This window comes from Buceros rhinoceros, unplaced genomic scaffold, assembly GCF_000710305.1.
Source record: "Buceros rhinoceros silvestris isolate BGI_N320 unplaced genomic scaffold, ASM71030v1 scaffold2624, whole genome shotgun sequence".
In the NCBI taxonomy this organism is placed as follows: Eukaryota; Metazoa; Chordata; class Aves; order Bucerotiformes; family Bucerotidae; genus Buceros; species Buceros rhinoceros.
In genome coordinates, this window is record NW_010408624.1 from 101,041 (window position 1) to 115,070 (window position 14,030).

A 14,030-nucleotide genomic window follows, 5' to 3' on the forward strand; every position below is an offset into this window, starting at 1 on the left:
GGCAGAGATTTAAGAAAACTAACACAGCAGGGGCCGATATCGTATTATCCATGAAAAGTATCCACTAGTTATTTCATCCAGCAAGGTTATGTTGCAGCTTCCCTTCCAGCTGAGCCTGTCCTCTGAAGACATGTGTGAGGAGACCATACAGAAGGACAATTAGATGCTTAGAGCAATTTTCCAATAGCCATCTAGATTTAGGGGACAAAACTGCCTAAGAAACTCCACTGCCTGATGTTTATGTTCCGCACTATTATAAAGCTATCTCAGACCCACCCCCTAAAAGTTTCTCTTAAGTGATGTTTTCTTCAAAACACTAATGCTGGAGAATTTGAGCTGCAGTTTGATTTAACCCCTTCATTCCCTCAGGCTACCGAAAGTTACTGTGTGCTGCTGGACTCTTACCGAACACAGCGAAGGAGCAGCTGACAGACTTTCTCTATGAAGCTGTTCCAGCTAAACAGCTACTAGATTGTTTTTACTTGAACAAATGGGTAGGCTCCTTCCTGACACAAGGCCAACAAAACTTTGCTTAGTTTATATTCTCTCAGCCTCCCCACCCTTCGTGTGTTGTTTTTTCCTTCTTGTTAGGATATGCATAATCAGACTACAAAAACCAAGTTACATAAAAATCTTAATGGAAGTAGGCTGGAGGAAAACCACCGCCTGCTGTAAATGCAATTGTTTGCAGTAGCATATACACACACACACAACACCATGAGCTTGTTTTTATTGTCTTTTTTTTATTGTCTGATATGTTGAGATATTATACCAGTAAGGGAGAATGGGAAAAAATTAGTTTAAAATTCCCTCCCTACTGTAATTTATGCATGGCATGCTACTTGATCTGTACCTGTGGCAGCAGTGTGGTTAAACTGGGAGATACAGGCAAATCTCAGCAGAATCACAGAAGAGCAGGCATCCATTCTGATTTAACGTGCTTTAAAAAGATTATTTATAGATTAAAGTCAAAAACAGAAAATATTTAGAGATCGAGACTGCATTATTCATCGTCCTCTTTGTCACGGCAACAATAAAAGCTGCCTAATGATAAAGAAGCTTGATGTAATATTCCAGTACTTTGTTAAGCACTTCTTACCTGCTGCTCTGCACTGAAAATTATTTGAGAGTACAGTCTTCGAAGGTCAGAAGTATGGTTAAATCTTACAGGATTTGACTCCTACAGCTTGAAGTACTATAAAAGGCTAAGATTTTAATCTAATGTTTATCTACTAAAGGAGCCTGTCATACACCAACCACCAGTCAGGCAGAAAGAGAACTGTTTTTCTTCATAAGCTGACAGAACTACTAAGAGCAGGGCTACACAGCAATTGACAGAAATGCTTTCTGAAGTGCAGCAACAAAGGAACAACCCAGATGTTTTCTGCCCAGCACAATTCAAGTTCAACAATCCATAATGCAGTGAGTCAGGGTACTATAAATACCACTTTCCAGCATCATGAAAACTAAGAAAGCTCTTCAAAATGAATCCTGCCTCAAAGCAAAACACACCAGTTTTAACTGTTACAGTACAAGGAGAAATGTTCCCACCAAAGCTAGCAATCAGGGGATACTCACACAGGTCGCATGTGCAGAATTGCTGTACTTCACCGCAAAGGAATAGTTACCATGCAATGTTGTTTAGCATGTCCTTACTTCTAGCTCTGCATTTTTATCACATGAGATAGCACCAAGTCCTGCCAAAAGCCTCACATGGACAAAGAGCTAACAAACTGCTTCCAAAGACAGCACGACATTCAAACATTTTAACCTGACACTAAACTTGAAGCAAGCATCTGCCATGTTCTGGGCAAACCACTGCAGTGAAATGTGCTCTACTCACTGAAGGAAGCTACTGCCAGCTCTTGAGAAATACAAACTTACCCAGCACAAGTAATTCCAACAAATGCATAAAGCACCACAGAGCTACCATCCTCTCCTGAACACAGAGTGGGGGGAAGGGAGCCTGCAACTTAACTACTTTATGTAAGCCTTCACAGTCATTTTTGGATGTCTCCATGGAAGAGGCTACAAATCCCACTAGTAATAACCTCATCAGGCTTCCTTTATGATGAATGGGGCAACACACAGCTTCCATTGTACATTTCCAACCAGCTTGTTTTATACATATAAATTGCATCAATACAGTCTTTGTATTTAGAAATATTAAACCTATCCCATCAAGTTTCCTATGGTTTTGTTTTGCTTATACTTTTTCTTTTCTTATTTTTCCAAGGAAATCTCATTTCGGGTTTTGGAAATCTTTCCAAAGAGGCCACGTGTACTTGGAGGTGGAGAAAGAGCAATTCCAAAAGCTCAGTTCTGAGTGAGACTGAAGGAAACATTAGTAAAACAAGATCCCTGGATCAATGCATCATTTTATAAGACTGAACGTGATGTACAATAGTCAACTGTTAAGCTTTATCAATCTGCTACAATTCTGTTCAGGGCGGGGGGGTGGGTGGTGGAGAAAAAAACCCAGCAGACATTAACTGCACAGCTTCAGCCTGAAATTCAGAAAATATTTCCTGCGTGCAAACTAGATGAAGTTGTGTGTTGGGAGGATACATGGGAACACAAATACATTCTTTCTCCGTTTCAAGAAAAAAAACCCCATCACACTAATCTTAGACTAGATGCTTTCAAATATGTAATTCGGTAGCATTGCTATAACAAGATTCCCTCCCACACAAAATTCTTGTGAAAACAGGACTGGTTACAATAAGTTGAACAACTCAGAGTCAAGAGGGATTAGAGCATCAGCATATATTAAGGGTATTATTTTGAATACAATCAACAAATGTAGCTTATCCACCACAGATGTTCATAATTTCCACTCTCCTATTTAAATAAATATAAAAGGTCAATAACGAAGAACAGAAGGTTAATCTGTCTCCCACTCAGAAGCCACCAGTTTTTCAGTTCTGATGTGATCACTGGTAAAGCTTTTCAAAGACTCTTAACATGATTCAGGTTTTTAAATTCCTTTTATAAAATGGAATTTGGCAGTTGTTATCAGGAGCACGTGCCACTTGGACTTCTACAACTCCTTTTGGGAATGACGGAGTTAAAATATCAGCAATACCTAACAAAGACAAAACACGTTCTGATGAGGAAGGGAAGCAAGGCTTGCTTAAGAACTGTATTCAGTATCACAATCAATTACTATACAGGGATGAAGACAATAATATTTTGACAGTTTAATGTGAGCACTGCACCCAAAACATCAACATCGTGGCTAATTCACTGAGCTGTCATGAAACAAGGAAGCTGTTTTTGAGACAAGCATTACCGTTGTCTGTGCTGCCAGTCTTCTGGGACACAGCAAGAGATGTGTCCAAGCACCACCAGTTACCATCAACCAGCAATACTGGAAACAACTGCTTCCACAGTTTCTATGACCGCATTAAGCAACAATTCAAAAAATACCAGTGCTCTCCTTCACCAACCTAATGGTCAGTTCAGAGCAGTGAATACAGGTCACTGAACACACAGCAAGAGGAGCCGGACATTCATTTGCCCTACGCGTGCCTGAACGATTAAACCTTCACCTTAAAGAAGCCATTACCAAGATACAACAGAGATGGTTATGAACTTTACCCTTGGAAGAAGTGGAAGAAAAAGGAGGTTCTTTGGGGGTTTTTTTTCTGTTCTGGCTTTTGAAGAAAAAAAAAAAAAGATTTGCATTTTCACCACAAAACAGTACAAGATTTCCTCCCAACTTCTATGATGGTTAATCGAGGTTAAAAGAAAGCCTATAAAGATAAGGTAGGGGTGCTGAAGAGATTTATTTGCTTCAATCCTATCACTTTTAGAAAGGATTTTAACTCCACTGAGACTGTCCTCGGAGGCAACATTAATGACAGAAAATTGTACCCATCCGTAAAAGGCCAGGATCATACTTGCGTATTTGATGATGTCTTCCTACTGAGGATTTATGTGACGCGAAAACTGCCTTTGTAGTAACCCTTACAGTCAGTAAGCACGGGGATTTTTTCCGTAGCATTTAATGAATTTTTTGTATTTGATCTCATCACTGGCAATAACTTTGCAAAGCAACAGTTACGAGCATCAGCTTAAAACACACTCAGTGGTAAAGAAAATAGAGTAATCTGCCATGTACACAATCCCAAGAAGACGTTATCTGATTACAGAAGTAGAACAGATAAGCACTGGAATGATTAAATAATTTTTCTAAATTAATGGAGTACAACAAGGAAAAAAATGGAATGAGCCTATTCCACTCTCCAAACATTGAAAGTTTCAAGGCAAAAACACGCTTATTGAAAGGACACAGTTCTTGACCCTTTTTTATGTTTGCCACAACCTCCTGACTCAATTTAAGAAATACTCACATATGCCTTTAATTTTCACTGAAGAGCTTATGTATTTCAGCAGGTTTCCTGGAAAGCTTCTTCAGAGAATGAACTATTTCCCCACATGAGGAAAGCTGATTTTTCAAGATTGAACTATGGCAAAAAGAAATAAAACTGAGTATTCAAATGTCTTTTACAACCTTCAATTACCAACCAAGTATGACATAGACAGTGCACTCTATGCACTCGTAAAATTGTTTCCCAGATTTTGTGATCAGAAAATACAAACAGTAAAATGGAAATGCAGAAACAAGATACAGAATATATGAAACTGCGTATAAAGGCTGGCAACACTTGTGTGTATTTACATACCCTCTGGTAGGAGAACAATTACTGTATGAAGACTGAATTAAAAAATTTAGTATGTTTACATTTTACACAGGTATATGCCATCACATGTATATATAAACCTGTCGAAAGGCATGCAGCACTAGAACAGGGCAAAAAATAATCAGTAGCTAATTCATCAAAAAATAGTAATATTATTATTTTTTCTTCTGTGCTGATGCTGCTCTGAAAAAATTAATCTATGTAATAATGTATTAAAAAAAATCCATCTAGAAGTAAACCCAAGTGATCTCTTAGAGCATCTTGTTCTAAAGGCAAAACAGTCACCTTTCATGTTATTCCTGACACACTTCCATAGCTTCTTCCCAAAGGTCTCCAGCGACATACTATGTAACTTTTCATAGCCAGCTATTCCAATTACTTGCTATTCTTACTGTTAAAAATTAAAAAAAAAAAGTTTTCATCACAGCATCTGCATCGCTGTACTGTATTTTTTACAACAGTCATGTTAGTCTTAATAGTTTCATACGAGTAAAAGTTAGCTGAAGCTGTTCCTGTTTCTCACGGCCAGAGAGTCTTGCTCACACGTTTGCACCAGCTCAGCTGCATGAGTAACAGTAAAAAGCTACAGACACATGAACGTCAGTATTGGCACCTGGAAGGCTGTCATAGGTCCTTGGAAGTCCAGGAAAAAACACAAAGACACTGCCATTAAAATGGAACCTAACTACATGTGTGTGGAAACCACAGAATGTTGCATCAATTTAACTCCACCCACACTAGCAAATTGTATGACTTTGACTTAGTCAACACGAATGCAAAATTAGCACAAGATCTGTGTAGGCTGCATCTCCGAGTAACTGGAAGCAAAAGCAGCCACTGACTCTGCACAATGAGAAGGTTTTCATGGTATCAGTAGCTAACTGAAAAAAGTCTCCAATGTGCCTGTATCTGACATTTAAAAAAGCCAATAAAGAAAGAATAGTACATTTATTTTCTACATTTCCTGCACTGCAGAGTCCTGTACATTGAATTCTGGAATAGTTTCTCCATTGGCTGTCAGCAAGCTCCCAGGTGTTTTCAGATAAAATGCAAAAGTGTTAGGCAGAGAATTGGTGATGGCAGCCACACTTTTTATACCAATGGATAGTATTCTAGGAACTCATTGGAGACACAGGAATATTTAACATCTCTCTTCTCTGAGGGACAGAATGAGTCTTTACGTTAGGGCCATCCTCTGCAACACATGCAGCCCTTGCATTAAGCACAGGCACCAGAAATAACTCCCCCGATCCCTAAATGAACAAGCTGGTGTGTGCCCAGGTGCTCAGCCTGCCGTGCTCAGCTGGGTCCGTGGGGCTAGGGAAAGCACAACAACCAGCCTGCAGTTGTCTTCAAATGGCTGTCCAGCTCAGAGCATAGACTGGACCACCATTTGGTACTGTCGGTATGCATGTTTTTCTGGGCTGAACAAATCTCTCACGTCAATCATGTTCTATTTTAAATAACCAAACATTCAGTGGAGTCTGACATCTAAGTGGGTCAGACTCAAAGCGAATGCCCTGTGTCTGACAATGGACACTGCAGTATCATTCTCACTCCTTAACACAACATTTAAACAGGAGGGAAATTCTCACCCCAAACACACAATAATATATCAATACACCCTGTGGCGAGGCAATTTCAGCATTCTCCTTGAAAAATCAGTAGAAAATTAAAAGCTTATTTTTGGTTTCTCATGTCCCGAGAAGGAACCATGGGAATCCTCTGCACTCCTGAAAATGAGATATTTTTTTCAACAAGAAAATGCAGAAAATAAATTGGGAGATTGTCACTTCAGTACAGTAGCAAAACTCAAATGGAAAATGAGAGCACATTAGGAGAAAACTGAATTCTTTTGATATGAAGTTTCTTCTCACTACTTTCCAATTTCCAGTTCAGCTACCATGCTGAAATCTCAATTGCATTTAACCTGCCGTTGAACTCCCCATGAAATTAGGGCCAGTTTGTGGCAGCCATGCCAAGTGATCTTTAAAGGAACATGAGATATAGGTCATTCCTGGGTAATATTAAATTCCATGAGCAGCCAGCTCCTCCATGGGAGGAATAAAGTAGTCATATTTGGAAAAAATAAAATTTGGAGAAACAATTTCACAGCACCATTGGCTCTACAGGCAAAACACAGAACATAAAAGCTCATGTTGGAAGCGCAACTGAGTGGTGTGGTTAGATACCTGAAGTAAGCATGCTGTAAGTGCACAAGTGAGGACATTCACAGAATTATTTAAGCTAATAAGCTAAGCCTCTGTCTCTCTGTATACTTTGAAGAAAAAGAAAACACCCAAAAACCTACTGTGGTAACTGCAAAAAGCTTTTTAAGCTATTTACTGCCTGTCTTTCCAGTCTATGACATAGTCAATACAGCTGAATTTTAAAGAAGGAAGACAAACCCCAACACTCCCCCTGTATGTATATCTCATTTTCGTATATTATGCCTTATAATTTCTTTGCATTTCCCTTTGGCTTTTTTACCATCATTCTTGATAGATTGTACTATCAGACAAAAGTCATTGCAATATGTTACTTGAATTTGGAGATGGCGAAGAACACTGTTGTAACCACAGGGGAGAAACACTCCCTGTTTTAAACAACTTTAACTTTACAGTCAAATTCCAAGTCCTTTGCAGAAGGACTACAAAGAATGGTGCAAATAAGCTGGGAGTGTTGTGACACACAGGAATTCAGGATCAAAAGGAACCATCTGGTTCATTCAGTTCACTGCAACTGCAATAGATTTTTATTCCTGAAAGGTCAACGCCACATCCATATGTACAAACTGGAATGTTTCCAAAACTAATTAAAAACCTTTTTAAATATTAGAAGTTACTTAAAAAATGCAGTGATAGGGTGTCAAAGGAAATAACACACACAGAACTGTGCATAAGCAAGCAGGAGAGATCACCAATGTCCTATTTTTCTGAAGTGACCTTTTCAGTATTGTATACTTGATTCACAATTCTAAGTAAGACTAAGAACTATTTTTAATCAATTATGTTTCAATTATATAAGAAAATGGTGACAAAATTAAAACTTAGATCTGATCCAATAACTGTCACTAGGTCTGCTAGTGTGGAGGAGGTGATAAATATCCACTTTCAGCTCTGAATGTCTTGTCTTTTCTCTGTGTTAAATCCTCTTCTACATTAGAAAAAAAAAAATCCCAGTTTTCATCTTCTCTGTTCTGCCTACAGCCACCCCACCTCTGTGTTTCCCATCTGTCTACCCCTTTCTTGCTGCTCTTCAACTAAACTCCCGAAAGATCTCTCCTGGCTCTGCCTGTCAGCCTCCCTTGGCCAGCCCCACCACTACAGCAGGCTGGAAGGTTGCAGGTAACCCAGCTGCTCCGTTTCCACTGGTCCAGCAAGCAGCCTTGCTACAGCTTTCTTACCTTAACCTGTCTCCAGTTTCTGGTGACACGCTTTAGGTACAACTTCTTGACGCACTAATGAGTATTTCCTTTTAACCAATTCAATATTTAGTAACACAAATTTTAAGGAAGAATCACCCTTACTCGCTCATCTTGCTCTGTTCCTTCCAATGCTTCACTATCCCATCACTTTCAGGCCTGAGGACATTCTCTCCCTGTCAGCATCTCTATCCATGGTTATAAAAATGCAGGTAGACAACAATTATGACAAAATGTATTTTTAATTCAACACAGAAAGGAAAACATTGACCCCTGATTATAATAATTTGTGCAATTTGTCAGTTCCAAACTGAGCAGTAAATAAAAATAGCGATCACAGTGGCTGATGTTTCATTTTCTGTACCATATCTTGAATGAAACTACAAATAGGCAAGATACTTTATATTCCCAAATATTTATAAGTCTCTTAACAGGTTGGTTTCTATGTGTATTCTTTCACCTGACAAATTTAGTTCTAAACAGTAAATTATCAAATACCTTTTAGCAAAGGCCAAAATGAATGAGTCCAAAGAAACTGAGAACACAGAGAGTCCAGTCACTACATTTTCCTGAAGCATAGCAAACCCGGCAAAAATGGGACGAGGGCCAAAGGCTGTTAAAGGCGTTTCCAAGATAGATGTTGCACCACTCAGCATTAAAGCAGGTGTCGCTTGAAATGGAAACTAAATCCCAGAGCTTCAGCATGTCAGCTAGACAGTCAGCGTGGGTTTATGAAGAGCAGGTCTTGTTTGACCAACTTGATCTCCTTCTATGACAAGGTGATCCGCTCAGTGGATGAGGGAAGAGCTGTGGATGTGTCTGCTTGGGCTTTAGTAAGGCCTTTGACAGCAGTCTCCTGGAGAAACTGGCTGCCTCTGGCCTGGAAGAGTGTAATCTCCGCTGGATAAAAACCTGGATGGCCGGGCCCAGAGAGTGGCGGTGAACGGACTCGAATCCAGGAGGCGACTGGTCACCGGTGGTGTCCCCCAGGGCTCAGTATTGGGGCCTGTTCTGTCTAATATCTTTATCAATAACCTGGATGAGGGGATCGTGTGCATCCTCAGTAAGTTTGCAGATGACACCAAGTTGGGTGGTTGTGTTGATCTGCTTGAAGGTCAGGAAGCTCTACAGAGGGACCTGGACAGGCTGGATCGATGGGCTGAGGCCAACAGTATGAAGTACAATAAGGCCAAGTGTCAGGTCCTGCACTTGGACCACAACAACTCTCTGCAATGCTACAGGCTTGCGGAGGAGTGGCTGGAAACTGCCCAGCAGAAAAGGACCTGGGGGTGCTGGTTGACAGTGGCTGAATATGAGCCAGCAGTGTGCCCAGGTGCCCAAGAAGGCCAACAGCATCCTGGCTTGTATCAGCAATAGTGTGGCCAGCAGGACTGGGCAAAATGATTGTCCCCCTGTACTCGGCACTGGTGAGGCCACACCTTGAGTACTGTGTCCAGTTTTGAACCCCTCACTTCATGAAGAGCATTTAGATGCTTGAGAATGTTCAGAGAAGGGCAACAAAGCTGGTGCAGGGTCTGGAGAGCAAGTCTTATGAGGAGCAGTGGAGGGAACTGGGGTTGTCTAGCCTGGAGAAAAGGAGGCTGGGGGGAAACCTTATCACTCTCTGCAACTGCCTGAAAGGAGGCTGTAGGGAGGTGGGGGTTGGTCTCCTCTCCCGCATGACAAGTGACAGGACAAGAGGAAATGGCCTTAAGTTGCACCGGGGAGATCTAGGTCAGATATCAGGAAGAACTTCTGTACACAGAGGGCTGTGCAGCACTGGGACAGGCTGGCCAGGGCAGTGGAGGATGTCCCAACCTGGATATCAGGAAAAATTTCTTTACACAGAGAGTCATTAAGCTTTGGAACAGGCTGCCCAGGAAAGTGATGGAGTCCCCATCCCTGGAGGTGTTTAAAAGATGTGTAGACATGGTGCTGAGGGACATGGTTTAGGAACCCTGGCAGTGTAGGGTGAACGGTTGGACTTGATGACCTTTAAGGTCTCTTCCAACCAAGTGATACATTTGTGTCTAGAATCACCATTGTGATTCACTGTACCAAATCACAAAAAAAATGAAAGGTCACCACGTATGTTCTGTTATCCCAAGATATAGTTCGTCTTAGACTGTTTGGGAACACGGCTAAACTGCCATCCCAACATTAACTGACCCTTACTAAAGGAAAACTTTTTCTTGATTTGTAACACAGTTTCTTGTTGCAACTAAAACCATTATGGCTTTACAGTGATCAGGAAGAGCAAAAACCACAGTTTACCCTTGCCACAATGTCCTTTAAGCACAGTGGCAGAAACAGTCAACCCCTTAGTTTTATGCCAGTGATTATTCTCAACTAAATTAACTGATTACGCTTTATTGAACTGCACCACCTTTCCAATCAGAGTATTGGGAACTCTAATATTGCCCTCAAACACAAATGCAGCCAGGCAGTCCTCTGCTTAGTTCCTTCACTGTCTACTGGAATTATCAATCATACTGTACATTCTGTAACATAAACTATAAATGTATATAAAAACACCTGGTCTCAGATCCCTGCAAACCTCCACTCTGTGAGCCACGCACATGGGCTCTCCCAGTACAGTAATGCAGCTTTTTGGTGCCCACTATACAGTAACTTTATTTAGATCCTGAATGTTTCTCCTTGTCATCAGTAAGAAACTCTGCTGGAGTCAGGGCACCTGCTGTTTCTTCCTTAGTCATAATATGTTACCCTGCTGCAGAAGTTAAAAGCCTCTAAGATCATTCAATCTCTTAAAATCCATGTTGGCTGCTACACATCAACATGGGGGTGGGGGAGCTGGTGGTGGAGGGCTAGGTTCTCCAGAATGACAACTAAAAAAACATGATTAAATATTCCATCTGCTGAACAGAGTTAGCCTACAGAAAAATTACTGGCACAGATCACAGCTCTAACCTTTCCTCATGAACACGAGTGTCAAACACCTGGGTATTCCAAACTGACCGCAGGGTCCTAGAACAGGATTGTTCTTCAAAATAAGATGGTTTAAGAAAAAAATCAGACCAACTCTTGAAAAATTTAACTGCCAAAGGAAGAAGAGTTGAGCTTTGCTTCAAAAGGTAGCGATTTGATATTTACGAGATGGCAGTCCTAGCTTCAGTTTCCTCTGCAGCTTGAGAGGACTGAAACCTGCAATCCTTACAGAAAAAAAATGCAAAAAGAATATCCCAACCATGAGCCTAGGGAACAGCCTAAGTGAATTCATTTTTAAACCGCTCCTTGCAGCTCTCTTTGTGGGGAAAATGACAAGTGGAACACTCAGCGGGAAATGAGAAGTCTTCTGTTCTGACTCATTGTCCTCAGCACGTGTGTGCATATATTCTGCAGCTTTTATTTCAACAGAAGCATTTAATAAATGTACATTTTGTCTGCAAGCATGTGATGTCTTACACCAGTCATAGAGTAACTGGGTTTTACTTTTTGTATTTTGAAAGTTTTAACATAGTTTTCAGCAGAAAAAAAAAAAAACCACGAAAGAATCCATGAAACACTATCTACATTTAGTTCAAAAGTATATGCATTCTTCTAAGATTCACAGAGTACTTCCTCCGCTGACCATTACCTGTACTTCCAGTAAGATGCACACACTCAAAAGGAGCAACTGATATGCCGAAAAACTTGACTAAATCACCCTAGGATACCAAAGACATTCACACATGCCCAGCTGGCAGTCAGAAACAAGGGATTTCTGCCTTTCTAGAGAGCTGCCTGAAGAAGGGCTGGAAACCCAACACTGCACTGAATGCTTACCTCCAGGCCACTGAACTCCACTCGGAGTTTGAAAACAGGTATAAACTACAGGGAAGTCACGATCACAAACTGCTTTTCAGCTGCCTTAAGATGTAATCTTACATCTTATTTTAAATTAAGGTAAATTTCACTACAATAATCTGAAAGTATTGAAAGCATAAAGAGAAAGCCAGCCAAAAACCTACAATGCCATAGTTAACCACCAGTTACCCAATTATGGGCTGTCATTTATACAATTAAAAACATATTAATTCAAATTTTCATTAAAAAGGGTAGAATTACCATACAGCTACTACCTACCCTGTTCCTGAAACCCATACTCTCATGAGTGCTAGTTTGACATTGGAAAAACTCAAATCAATTTCATCTGAACTCATTAGCAACAAATAGAACATTTCTCTCTGTTTCACATGACCTCTCAAAATGTGCCTTCACACATTCTTTTCTCCTCCAATCCAAATATTTTCATCTTCATCCCTTCAGGTGAATTGACACATAGCACCACTATTCTGTTCAATGAACTGAAAAATATCCTGGCTGAAAGTTGCGTATCTATGCACCCAATGTGCTGGTAACGAATAAAGGCAAGTATGAGAAAAAGAGGAAAACATATTTGCTTCAAACAAAAAAATTCAGAGCATTAAAATACAATGTAAGTTCATCTCTCCAAGAGGAATGTTAACCTCAGTAATTAAAGATTGTTACCAGATATTCTACTTTTTCATACTCTGCAGCTACGCTGTCACAGAACACCTGTTTGAGGGTTTTTTTAAACAATAAAACCATCTGTTCAATTTATTATATGGTATAAGTATCGATAGCCTTGAGTGTGGATTCTCAGGATTAAAGATAAAAGCATCATAATTCTCTAGTAACTTTTTTAAGATTCGAGTCACCCAGCTCCTTATGGCTAACACCTACTCAGTTAATCAAAGATACACCTAAACAGATAACTGCATGTCAAAACCATTAATCTTACCTGACAGGCAGATGTATGTTAAATATTCACCCTGACCCCCAGTAGCTAGGAAAGGAATCTTTTTTTTTGTTCTTCTTTTCACTTGGACAGCTCCCAGCATCCTTTCATCATGTGGGGCAAAAATTTCTTTGCTGATTGCAGATTTGGCATTCATTGTAGATCACAGACACAGCAGACTGCTGCTTTCTAAAAATAAAACCAAAAATAAAAAAAGATATTAGAAACTAAGTTAAGCAACAGTCCAGTTAACTTACATGGGGATTAGCAGCTCTAACTTTCAAATAAACTTTTTAATGAGTCAAAGAATATTTCATGCTCTTAAGAGGCAGAATTTTTGAAGCATCTAAGAGTCTTCACTGAAGTTGCTCTCCATGCTTCTTAAATTCTCTTAAACTAGCTTAGTTTATTTTGGACAGAATCTGCCCGCACTAGTACTCCAATATGATGCAAAATCTTCTTAGAGAGACATCCTGTAACTCTATGCTGCATGAAAGCTTCAGTAATTCCCTCTCTGGTGGAGGGAAACTCATTTGTCCCACACAGACAATGAAAGCATCGGCAAAGGCAGGGGGAAGGCAGACAAAACGCATTCACAGAAGAGACAGAAAGCTTTAGACTTGTAAGGCTGTTCCTTCAGGAGCACTGCTCTTGGTGATAGTACTTTATTAAGCATTTCCTGCACCTCTTGCAGCTTTAGCACCTCATTCTCTCAACTCCTCTGTAATTTCCAACTGAGCAACTGCAAATGAAATAGTGTCAGAGAAACCATCAGGGGTAATGAAGACAAAACCACACCTCCTCTTTTCTGCTAAGTAATCTTGACCCAGGGCAGTTCCTCAATGTGTTTCATAAGAAAACAGCACACTCAACTTAGGAAAGGCATTTGGAGAGAAACAAAAATCGTAGAGAACAGTGAGGGAGAGGGAAGGAAGCTGCTCATTTGGTGAGTGCAGCAATGGAAAGGTTGATCTGAGCACAGCTTACTGAGGAGCCGAACTAAAGGAGAGAGGGCTCAGTTGCAGAGGGGACGTTAACAGGTTTTGTATGTAGAGAGCACCACAGCTGTAACTCCAATTACTTCTACACTGGAATTTGTTAATAAGTACATAGGTCTCGCTGATAGAGACTGCTGAAT

General features: G+C 40.3%; 1 protein-coding gene across 1 annotated transcript in view; it reads right to left on the minus strand.

Moving 5' to 3' along the window:
• STXBP6 (syntaxin binding protein 6 (amisyn)) overlaps positions 1–13,074 on the minus strand; it is a 78,591-nt gene extending 65,517 nt beyond the window's left edge. The window contains exon 1 of the mRNA XM_010134917.1: positions 12,896–13,074. Within this exon, the coding sequence (XP_010133219.1) occupies positions 12,896–13,049 (154 nt within the window). The 5' untranslated portion in view covers positions 13,050–13,074. The remainder of the gene's footprint in view (positions 1–12,895) is intronic.
• Between the last annotated feature and the right edge of the window lie 956 nt (positions 13,075–14,030).